Genomic DNA, 12,205 nt, shown 5'->3' with positions numbered 1-12,205 from the left:
AGGAGGCCTTAAAAATAGCTGTAAATAGAAGAGAAGCAAAAGGCAAAGGAGAAAAGGAAAGATAAGAATAGTAAGGGGAGATAAGAAAGCCTTCCTCAGTGATCAGTGCAAAGAAATAGAGCAAAACAATAGAAAGGGAAAGACTAGAGATCCCTTCAAGAAAATCATAGATACCAAGGGACCATTTCATGCAAAGATGGGCTCGATAAAGGACAGAAATGGTATGGACCTAACAGAAGCAGAAGATATTTAGAGGTGGCAAAAATACACAAAAGAACTATACCAAAAAAATCTTCATGACCCAGATAACCACGATGGTATGATCACTGACCTACAGCTAGACATTCTGGAATGCAAAGTCAAGTGGGCCTTAGGAAGCATCATCACCACGAACAAAGCTAGTGGAGGTGATGGAATTCCAGTTGAGCTATTTCAAATCATAAAAGATGATGCTGTGAGAATGTTGCACTCAATATGCCAGCAAATTTGGAAAACTCAGCAGTGGCCACAGGACTGGAAAAGGTCAGTTTTCATTCCAATCCCAAAGAAAGGCAATGCTGAGGAATGCTCAAACTACCCGCCCAATTGCACTCATCTCACACGCTAGTAAAGTAATGCTCAAAATTCTCCAAGCCAGGCTTCAACAGTACGTGAACTGTGAACTTCCAGATGTTCAAGCTGGATTTAGAAAAGGTAGAGGAACCAGAGATCAAATTGCCAACATCCGTTGGATCATCAAAAAGGCAAGAAAGTTCCAGGAAAACATCTACTCCTGCTTTCTTGCCTATGCCAAAGCCTTTGACTGTGTGGACCCCAAATTGTGGAAAATTCTGAAAGAGATGGGAATACCAGACCACCCGACCTGCCTCTTGAGAAATATGTACGCAGGTCATGAAGCAGCAGTTAGAACTGGACATGGAACAACAGACTGGTTCCAAATAGGAAAAGGAATACGTCAAGGCTGTATATTGTCACCCTGCTTATTTAACTTATATGCAGAGTACATCATGAAAAACACTGGGCTGGATGAAGCACAAACTGGAATCAAGATTGCTGGGAGAAATATCAATAACCTAAGATATGCAAATGACACCACCCTTGTGGCAGAAAATGAAGAGGAACTAAAGAGCCTCTTGATGAAAGTGAAAAAGGAGAGTGAAAAAGCTGGCTTAAAACTCAACATTCAGAAAACTAAGGTCATGGCATCTGGTCCCATCACTTCATGGCAAATAAATGGGGAAACAATGGAAACAGTGACAGACTTTATTTTTGGGGCTCCATATCACTGCAGATGGTGACTGCTGCCATGAAATTAAAAGATGCTTGCTCCTTGGAAGAAAAGTTATGACCAACCTAGATAGCATATTAAAAAGCAGAGACATTACTTTGTCAACATAGGTCCGTCTAGTCAAAGCTATGGTTTTTCCAATAGTCATGTATGGATGTGAGAGTTGGACTATAAAGAAAGCTGAGTGCCGAAGAATTGATGATTTTGAACTATGGTGTTGAAGAACACTCTTGAGAGTCCCTTGGACTGCAAAGAGAACCAACCAGTCCATCCTAAAGGAAATCAGTCCTGAATATTCATTGGAAGGACTGATTCTGAAGCTGAAACTCCAGTCCTTTGGCCACGTGATGCAAGAACTGACTCATTTGAAAAGACCCTGGTGCTGGGAAGGATTGAAGCCGGGAGGAGAAGGTGACGACAGAGGATGAGATGGTTGGATGACATCACCGACTCAATGGACATGAGTTTGAGTAAATTTCAGGAGTTGGCGATGGACAGGGACGCCTGGCATGCTGCAGTCCATGGGGTCACAAAGAGTTGGACATGACTGAGCTACTGAACTGAACTGAGTTTGTCAGGAGCTCAGCATAAGATGACCTTGGTAAATCACTGTTTTCATGCTGAACAGCCTGTGATGTTGGGTACCTGAAACTGGTAACTTGTATAAATGTGCACCTAAGCAGAGAATCGGACAAAGAACTGTTGGTTAGTTGCTAAGTGTGTCCGCTTCTTTTGCGATCCCAGGGACTGTAGCCTGTCAGGATCCTCTGTCCATGGGATTTCCTGGGTAAAAATATGGAGTGGCTTGCCATTTCCTTCTCCAGGGGATCTTTCCAACCCAGGGACAGAACCCGCATCTTTTCATGGACAGGCAGTTCTTTACCACTCAGGCACCAGGGATGTCCTGGACAAAGAATATTGGGAAAAAGACAAGTTTGTGTTCTGAAGTTGGAGGTCTTTTTTCTTTTACACTTCACTACAGTTAAGATTCCGAGTTTCCCTAGACAGCCCCTCAACAAACATCGGGAGTAGGCACTATTTGCTTATCATTTTTATAGCTGTAACTTACATAATTCTATTCATGGACTTAGAATCTTTTATATGATTTTAGCCTTTCCCCTCCTCCTGCCTCTCCTTGTCAGCACTTGATGCGCTGTTAATGAGCAGGCGTGCACTTGTGGCCGAGCCCGCAGGTGAGTCCCTGTCCGCGTCACTGTGGTGGCGTGCCCTTTTTCTCCCATCATCTGTGTGGTGTGTTATCACATGCCGAGCTCCACTTCACGCAACTGCTGGGCGCAGTGTTTGCTCGCAGACTTGCAGTTTTCCATCTGCCACTTCCTCTTTAAAGAGGGGCCTGGGGGATCCCCTTCAGTGGCCTTATGGTTCCTGTGGCCACATTGCACACACTCTTGCCCACTGTCCTGAAGTCTCTCATTTCACACCGACCAGCTTGTCGAGAGTTACTTCAGAGGCCACCTAGTCACCTTGGCTGGGTCAGTTTGTGACTGCAGGGGTCTGTGACTAGGAGCTCTCCTGACGATTGGTGCTACATATTCCTTGTTTCTTCTCTCACTCTTAATCTCACCTATGGATTGAATTGAAAAGTGATAGCTGCCGAGCTGAGTCCTGCTAGGAAAATTTACCCTTTTCTCCTTTATCCTGCCTCCATGAGCTCTGAGGTTTGTTTTTGTTTTGTTTGTTTTTTTAATATATAAACAATTGCTTCTTGTCCATCTCTCAAACAAGCCTGTGCTGAGATTTATAGAGAGCTAGTCTCCTATATGCTGTATGGAAAGAATAGCAGTGTTTAGAATTTTGGAACCGTAACAAGGCAGCATTTCTAAGTTTCCTATTAAGAGTCTGTGTGGAACTAAGAATTGAAAACTAATTACACAAATCTTTAAATTTTGAAAGATCCCCCGCCCCCAAGTGTTTCTGCCTCTGGGATATCTATTCCACAGAGGGTACCTTGTATCTAGCAAAACAATCAGTTAAACATTCAACCAATAACACTGCCACCGCTCACTCTTAAATGTTAAACATGTTTTAGGATTTTTTTGAACCGCAAACCATTGACTAAATTCTCTATTGCTCATACAACAATTGATGACGTGGGAAGTGAATTTGAGTGTAAAAATAATATCTAACATTAGGAAAACTTGCTTTTTTCTCATTAAGATTTTAAAATTTTCATCCCTACACACATAGTTTAGCTAGTAACTTTTCTGTTCTTTACTGTTTCATCTTATTCTTACTGTTTCTGATTTTTTCACCTTGTGTGGTTCTCAGACCTCATGGACTTGTGTCATATAAGCCTTTCTCTGAGCCTCTGAGTTGTTTCACTAACAGAATGGGGGTGTCACCACAGCATGCCTGCTGCTGAGTCAACGTGCAGGGCCCTGGAAGCTCAGAGGTCCCGTGGAGATAGCTCTGCTGAAAACTGTTGATGGTGTGTGACTTGGGCAGTCCTCTCCTGAATTGGAGAAATGTGTGAGCCATGATGCCTACAATTGTGCTTTTCATAGAGCCAAGTATACTGTTGCTGATTAATAAATAATGGGTTGTTTATCTTGGAGTTGTTTGTATTGGCAGATGCCCTCTAAGATTCAAAGGCTGTCTGTAAACGAAGAATGCCCTCATTGTTTATTCAGCGCCTGCTTTTCTATTTAATATGCAGCTATCTTGAAGAAATTTCTTGAATATCAAATCACAAGTAAAATGTAAGCAGTTTTTTCCCCCAGATTTCCAAATAGGCCATTTAACTGTGACTTATTCTCAGATGCTCTGATGATCTGGTTGTGTGCATGTGGCTGAGGGGGAAGGGCAAGGGAATGAGGCCCAGAAGTTTGCCATCTACCAGATCCATCACAGATAGCTTAAATCAATTCACGTGCAATTCTGGTTGATGGTGTGTCTAGCACAGGTTAGCTGCTGAGCTTTCAAGTGGAAAATGTGCAAAGGGACAGGCAGCAGGGATCACAGTGGGAGTGGGTTGGGAAAGGCTGATGAAGGAGGTGGGTTTGATGGTTGATACAGCATCACTGGTGTGGCACGAGGAACAGAGCAAATTACACTCGGCAGGAGAAACAGTATGTTTGAAGACTTGTGGCGTCATCAGCAGTAGGCGTTCTGGGAACTGTAAGTTCAGTGATACTGGAGCATAAAGCACTGTAGGAATGGCCCTGGGAAAATGGGAATATGAGGCCCAGATAATGAAAATCCTGAGCCCCGTCTCTCTAACAGGAGTGACAGCTCCATGACGTGTAGCTCTGGCTAAGACAGCATGAAGCTCTCACACCTTCCTTGTTCTGTGTGCTATGCTCACATGTTCTCAGTATGTAGAGGGCTCTAGTTTTGTAAAGGGCCATTTTGTGATTAATATTTTCATGTTGTGATGGCATAATTCTAGAGACTCAAATGGTGAGATCGTGCATGAGTATAGAGGGTCAGGGAGAGTTGTTTTTTTTTTAAAGGGATAGTTTTGAGACTGGGTTTATGACTCGGGTGATAGGGAATATAGAAAAACATGGGCGGAGATACTTCTTTCTGCATACCTTTGCATCCTCACTGCTGGCAAAGTGTGTTGGCCCTATGTTGGTTGTTTAATAATGGTGGTCGACTATATATGATGCATGAGACATTGTTATTTTAACGTAATATTTAAAAATAATTTTCATGGTTTCTTGGTACTGCTGGCTATCTGTTTCACAAGAGGCAAAGGTTAAAATTATGATAATTGGCCAAACAGTTAAATGTCTTCCAATGAGGGGCAAAATCTTGAGTAAAATTAATTTATACTGCTTCAGTATAAGTCATAGAAGAAGAAGTTTTTTTAAGTGCTTTAGGGAATACATAAAAACAATGATGAAAGCATTTTTTTTTCAGTTGAGTTTTAAGTATTATGATGTAATAAATATTTGGACTTATTTTTAAGAAATTTTTGGTATTTTGGAAACCAGTAAAGATCATTTTGATATAAAATAAAATTTAGTCACAGATGTTAAAAAAAAATGGTTACCAGGGTAAAAGGGGGTAGACTGGGATTGATATATATATATATATATATATATACACACACACACACACACACACACACACACTACTATATATATAATTGATAACTGATAAGGGCCTACTATATAGCACAGGAAACTATACTCAATACTGTGCAATGATCCTATATGGGAAAGTACATTTTTCATATATGTGTGTGTATAACTGATTTACTTTGCTGTATAGCAGAAAGTAATACAGCAAGGTAAATTGAACTATCAGATCAGTTCATTTCAGTCATTCAGTCGTGTCCAACTCTTTGCGACCCCATGAATCGTAGCACGCCAGGCCTCCCTGTCTATCACCAACTCCCGGAGTTCACCCAGACTCACGTCCATCGAGTCAACAATGCCATCCAGCCATCTCATCCTCTGTCATCCCCTTCTCCTCCTGCCCCCAATCCCTCCCAGCATCAGAGTCTTTTCCAATGAGTCAACTCTTCGCATGAGGTGGCCAAGCATCAGGGTCTTTTCCAGTGAGTCAGCTCTTCACATGAGGTGGCCAGAGTACTGGAGTTTCAGCTTTAGCATCATTCCTTTCAAAGAACACCCAGGACTGATCTCCTTTAGGATGGATTGGTTGGATCTCCTTGCAGTCCAAGGGACTCGAAAGAGTCTTCTCCAGCACCACAGTTCAAAAGCATCAATTCTTCGGCACTTAGCTTTCTTCACAGTCAAACTCTCACATCCATACATGACCACCGGAAAAACCATAGCCTTGAGAAGATGGACTTTTGTTGGCAAAGCAATATCTCTGCTTTTTAATATGCTATCTAGGTTGGTCATCAGAGAAGGCAATGGCACCCCAATTTCTTGCCTGGAAAATCCCATGGACAGAGGAGCCTGGAAAGCTGCAGTCCATGGGGTCGCTAAGGGTCGGGTACGACCGAGTGACTTCACTTTCACTTTTCACTTTCCTGCATTGGAGAAGGAAATGGCAACCCACTCCAGTTTTCTTGCCTGGAGAATCCCAGGGATGGGGGAGCCTGGGGGGCTGCCGTCTGTGGGGTTGCACAGAGTCGAACACGACTCCAAGTGACTTAGCAGCAGCAGCAGGTTGGTCATAACTTTCCTTCCAAGGAGTAAGCATCTTTTAATTTCATGGCTGCAGTCACCATCTGCAGTGATTTTGGAGCTCAAAAAAACAAAGTCTGACACTTTCCACTGTTTCCCCATCTATTTCCCATGAAGTGATGGGACCAGATGCCATGATCTTAGTTTTCTGAATGTTGAGCTTTAAGCCAACTTTTTCACTCTCCTCTTTCACTTTTATCAAGAGGCTTTTTTGTTCCTCTTCACTTTCTGCCATAAGGGTGGTGTCATCTGCATATCTGAGGTTATTGATATTTATCCCGGCAATCTTGATTCCAGCTTGTGCTTCCTCCAGCCCAGCGTTTCTCATGATGTACTCTGCATGTAAGTTAAATAAACAGGGTGACAATATACAGCCTTGACGTACTCCTTTTCCTATTTGAAACCAGTCTGTTGTTCCATGTTCAGTTCTAACTGTTGCTTCCTGACCTGCATACAGGTTTCTCAAGAGGCAGGTCAGGTGGTCTGGTATTCCCATCTCTTTCAGAATTTTCCACAGTTTATTGTGATCCACACAGTCAAAGGCTTTGGCATAGTCAATAAAGCAGAAATAGATGTTTTTCTGGAACTTCTTGCCTTTTCGATGATCCAGCGGATGTTGGCAATTTGATCTCTGGTTCCTCTGCCTTTTCTAAAACCAGCTTGAACATCTGGAAGTTCATGGTTCATGTATTGCTGAAGCCTGGCTTGGAGATTTTGAGCATTACTTTACTAGCGTGTGAGATGAGTGCAATTGTGCAGTAGTTTGCACTATGCTGCTGCTGCTGCTAAGTCACTTCAGTCGTTTCCAACTCTGTGCGACCCCATAGACGGCAGCCCACCAGGCTCCCCCGTCCTTGGGATTCTCCAGGCAAGAACACTGGAGTGGGTTGCCATTTCCTTCTCCAATGCAGGAAAGTGAAAAGTGAAAGTGAAGTCACTCAGTTGTGTCCGACTCCTAGTGACCCCATGGACTGCAGCCCACCAGGCCCTTCCATCCATGGGATTTTCCAGGCAAGAGTACTGGAGTGGGTTGCCATTGCCTTCTCCCAGTTTGCACTATACTCCAATTTTAAAAAAATGTTAAAAAAAAATTCAACTGTGAGAGAGAATGTGTGTGTTTGGGAGTTGGATATACATGTGATAAAATTAGAAATCCCTTAATTATTTTATTTCACATTTTTTAGGTGCTGGTGAATCTGGGAAAAGTACAATTGTGAAGCAAATGAAGTAAGTAGATTTAAAACATAATTTTTTTTTGATGTTGTTTCAGTGTACCATTCCCTCAAAGGAAGTAAGTATTCTTTTTTTCCTTTGTCTCCTTAGAATTATCCATGAAGCTGGTTATTCAGAAGAGGAATGTAAGCAGTACAAAGCTGTGGTCTACAGTAACACCATCCAGTCAATTATCGCTATCATTAGGGCCATGGGGAGATTGAAGATTGACTTCGGTGACTCAGCCCGGGCGGTAAGTTACTAAAGTCCTTGGAGCAGACCAGAAGAGTTTAAAAAAAAAAAATTAAAAAAAAAAAAACCTTACATGATAACACCATACTGTATTTATCAACTGTCTCAGCACCAGAAGAATAGTAGTGAGTGAAGTAGGTCAGAAGCTTTAGAAGTGAGTAGAGTAAGAATACACAGATTTGCATAATCTTCCCATTAGAGCCAGAATGCTTTCCGTATCCATCAGATGGTTTGGACCGCTCAGTAACCATTACCGTGTTTTCTATATAACATAGTATACTGACTACCTCTGAATCTCCATCATGGTTTTGAGTAGTTACTACCGAGTTCAGTAAACTGCCTACACTGGCATTCTTCAGAATTTGTTTATATGATTTGGAATGCTGAAATGATCTAAATATTTGTGTTCATGCCCAGACTACAAAGCAGTCTGGTCTCAGATGATGAAAACAAGTATAAAGTTTGCTTATCTTTGGAATCAGAAAATACTTGCTATTAGAAAACATCTTTCAGAATTTCAGAGCTAGAAGGACAAGGACCTTAGGAGACAGGCTAGTTCCACCCCTTCGTTTTAGCAGTAAAGGAACTGGAACCCAGGACGTCACGTGATAGGGAAGATTGCCACACGGTGGTGACAAGGCAGTGGGCCTGTGCTTCCTTATGTGACCCGGTATGGAACTTGTTTGCAGTTTGATTGGAAACAGCCCCAGCCTGGCCCATATATTATGTTTTCCTCTTTTCTCCCCGGTCCTGGGTTGCTTGCTTAATCTGTTTCAAGTTTTTTTTTATTTGTGTATGGTTTATTCTTCACTGATTCTTTTTTTAAAATAACATGGTAAAACTTGATGTTTCCAGAAACCTTTAAGTGAGTCTCTAGATTAGTTTTTAATATTTTGGTACAAAGTAGATGTATATTATTACTACTGTTATTACTACTACCCCCTTTTATATAGTTCCTTTTATTTTTATGTGTTCAATATGTGTGTTATCTCCCTAATAATACTATAAAGACTTTTCTGTTTAGAGACCATAACTTTTAGTCTTCTTAGGTCTGCCAGGTTTTTAATTTTATATACAGGCTCAATTTGTACTTAATAGGAAAAAAAATGAATGAAAGCTGCATTAGAAAACATATATTGGGGAAATCTGTAAAAATTTGTTTATTTTGTATAATAAGTCACTAAAATTTCTTTATAAGCTGTGAGGCATATTAATTTACTAAACTTTTCTTTTTAAATAAAGAATATTTTCAAAGACTTCAAGATCATTTTTAATAATAATTCATAGCATTCTTCTAACTTATCTTTTCTGAAACAGCATCTGATCATATCCAGACAATTTTTGCCTTATCTCCTATCCATTCAGGCTGTAACTTATTCATTTATCGTTATTCATTCAGGAAATGTTTTTGAGCTCTTAGTCATACACAAGAGAGCTACCCTAAGATAAGGAATTGAATAAATTGTACTTTACATTAATTCCAATTCACGTGTACAGTATTATGCATTCAGATCTTATATGCGATTATTAAAGAGAAAGGTTTTGTAGCCTCCATTGTGTGAGGTAATGAAGGGTCAATGCAAGCTGCTTTTTTATGAGGTCTTTTTATTTTCATATTTTTCTCAAGAAATATTTTCATTTTCTGTCCTTTGGGGGCAGATTTGGGCTTAATTTCAGGACTGACTGGGCTTCCCTGGTGACTCAGCTGATAAAAAAAATCGGCCTGTAGTGCGGGAGACCTGGGTTCGATCCCTGGGTTGGGAAGATCCGGGAAGGGCTACCCACTCCAGTATTCTGGCCTGGACGATTCAATGGACTATATATATAGTCCATGGGATGGCAAAGGTCCGTCTAGTCAAGGCTGTGGTTTTTCCTGTGGTCATGTATGGATGTGAGCATTGGACTGTGAAGAAGGCTGAGCGCCGAAGAATTGATGCTTTTGAACTGTGGTGTTGGAGAAGACTCTTGACAGTCCCTGGGACTGCAAGGACATCCAACCAGTCCATTCTGAAGGAGATCAGCCCTGGGATTTCTTTGGAGGGAATGATGCTAAAGCTGAAACTCCAGTCCTTTGGCCACCTCATGTGAAGAGTTGACTCATTGGAAAAGACTCTGATCCTGGGAGGGATTGGGGGCGGGAGGAGAAGGGGACGACAGAGGATGAGCTGGCTGGATGGCATCACTGACTCGACGGACATGAGTCTGAGTGAACTCCAGGAGTTGGTGATGGACAGGGAGGCCTGGCGTGCTGCGATTCATTGGGTCTCGAAGAGTCGGACACGACTGAGCAACTGAACTGAACTGAGCAACTTTCAGAGACTTTGTTTCAGGACTGACTGGGAATAACTGCTCCCTCACACAAGGTTTTTTTTTGTTTTTTGTTTTTAACTGGTTTTCTGATGCTTTGGTGGAGAAGGTAATTGCACCCCACTCCAGTACTCTTGCCTGGCAAATCCCATGGACGGAGGAGCCTGGTGGGCTGTAGTTCATGGGGTCACTAGGAGTCGGACACGACTGAGCGACTTCCCTTTCACTTTTCACTTTCATGCATTGGAGAAGGAAATGGCAACCCACTCCAGTGTTCTTGCCTGGAGAATCTCAGAGACAGGGGAGCCTGGTGAGCTGCCATCTATGGGGTCGCACAGAGTCGGACATGACTGAGGTGACTTAGCAACTTAGCAGCTGATGCTTTGGAATCTACATGGAGGCCTGCAGTGGTCAGTTTTGTTTCATCGTTGCTAGTTTCACCCACTCTTTCTAGACTCTCCAGCTGTATCCTAGTAACTTATTTTCTTCCTTCCTTCTGACTGTTACCTCTGCTAATGTTAGCCATTGTTACTCTTGCACACAAATGTCTTCAGACTGTCTCATTGGTTTTGATTGGTCTACTCCGTGTCTTTGCAGCCTTGCCTCTATGCAAATTTTAAAATACTATGAGGCTCTGGAAATTGTACTCAGGAATACACAGATGAATTAAAGACGGCTTGGACTTTGAGCTTGATAATTGGAGCATGTGTTACGAGTTTTCTAGACCTAAAGAAGGGAAAAAAGCATTCTAGAAAGAAGAAACTGTATAGTGAAAGGCTGAATATATTTCTTTTTCTAAGGTATCAATTCTTGGAAGTCAGCCTTAAGTTGAAGGATAACCAGATACTTAAGTGTGAAGGTACTATAGTTTTTTCTGTTTTGGGGGGAAAAAAAGTGAATAATCTCTTGTAGCAACTGTGCATCAGTGTGAACTCAGTCTCATTAACTTAGATACGTCAACATTGAATTATTTAATACCTCTTTTGGTAAGTTTATTTGGCTTTACTGGGTTGTTAGTTGTAGCATGTGGGATCTAGCTCCCTGACTAGGGATCAAACGCAAGCCCCCTGCTTTAGGAGCCAAGGAATCTTAGCCACTGGACTGACCACCAGGGATTGTCCCGAATTTGCTAATATCTTAGTGAAAAATTACTCTTTTTTTCTTTACTAGCTTTTATTTTCTTGATTTTTACTGAGGTTGAGAATCTTTCTTTTTGTATCTCTTCTTAGTATTGAACTTAGTATTTGGACTCATCTTAGTAGTCTTTACTCAGTTCTGTTTAATACCTTGTCCTTTTTCACATTGAGTCTCTTAGAATATTAGGGATGTTACTTCTTTATGCTTTGCAAATAGTTTTATCCAGGATATTTCTTTTATTGTTTTAAAACAGTATTTTTCTTATGTTAGAAGTCCTTGTTTTCTTCAGTCAATTCTGACTTCTGAGTTTTGTACCTTTAGATGTTCTTCATCTTAAAATTATTTTTAAAAACATATCTTTTTCTAGAATAACATGTCCGTTTACCTGGAAACGTTATTTGTGTCTCCTGCTAGGTGGAATCTAAGTATGTTTTATAATTTGATCATCTCTTGCGTTACAAACCATGTTTAAGTACTCCATTCCTGAGTGACTTGAAAATGCTACCCTTAGCATTATACTGAGTGTTTTTAGACTCCAGTTCTTTTTCTTACCGATGTATTCTTTTTTCCCCGGCTCAGTCACTTATTTTCATCATAAGATGGAAATAATAATAACATCTACCTTTTAGGGTTGTAAGGAATAATGACAAGACTTTACCACATGCCTTGCTCGTAAGAGATTTCAATACGTGTTTATTGCTGCTACTGTCATTTGTAATGACTATACTACTATTATAATTTTTGTCAGAGTAACATTTAGTTTCTCTTGATTTATAGGACATTGGTATCTGCTAGGGTGAGTGCATCCATTCCACTATTTTTTAACCAAAATATCAAGGCTACTATCCATTTCTCTTCCATATGAACTCAGGAATCATTGTAA

At 41.1% G+C, this 12,205-nt stretch overlaps 1 protein-coding gene across 2 annotated transcripts in view; it reads left to right on the top strand.

The window, feature by feature from the left end:
• GNAI1 (G protein subunit alpha i1) overlaps positions 1–12,205 on the top strand; it is a 105,706-nt gene that overhangs the window by 63,417 nt on the left and 30,084 nt on the right. For both annotated transcript variants that reach the window (XM_070787700.1, XM_019958602.2), the window contains 2 exons: positions 7,599–7,641; positions 7,738–7,879. In XM_070787700.1, the coding sequence (XP_070643801.1) occupies positions 7,599–7,641; positions 7,738–7,879 (185 nt within the window). The remainder of the gene's footprint in view (positions 1–7,598; positions 7,642–7,737; positions 7,880–12,205) is intronic.

This window comes from Bos indicus, chromosome 4 (assembly GCF_029378745.1).
Source record: "Bos indicus isolate NIAB-ARS_2022 breed Sahiwal x Tharparkar chromosome 4, NIAB-ARS_B.indTharparkar_mat_pri_1.0, whole genome shotgun sequence".
Classification (NCBI taxonomy): domain Eukaryota; kingdom Metazoa; phylum Chordata; class Mammalia; order Artiodactyla; family Bovidae; genus Bos; species Bos indicus.
This window is presented reverse-complemented; position numbering and strand designations above follow the sequence as displayed.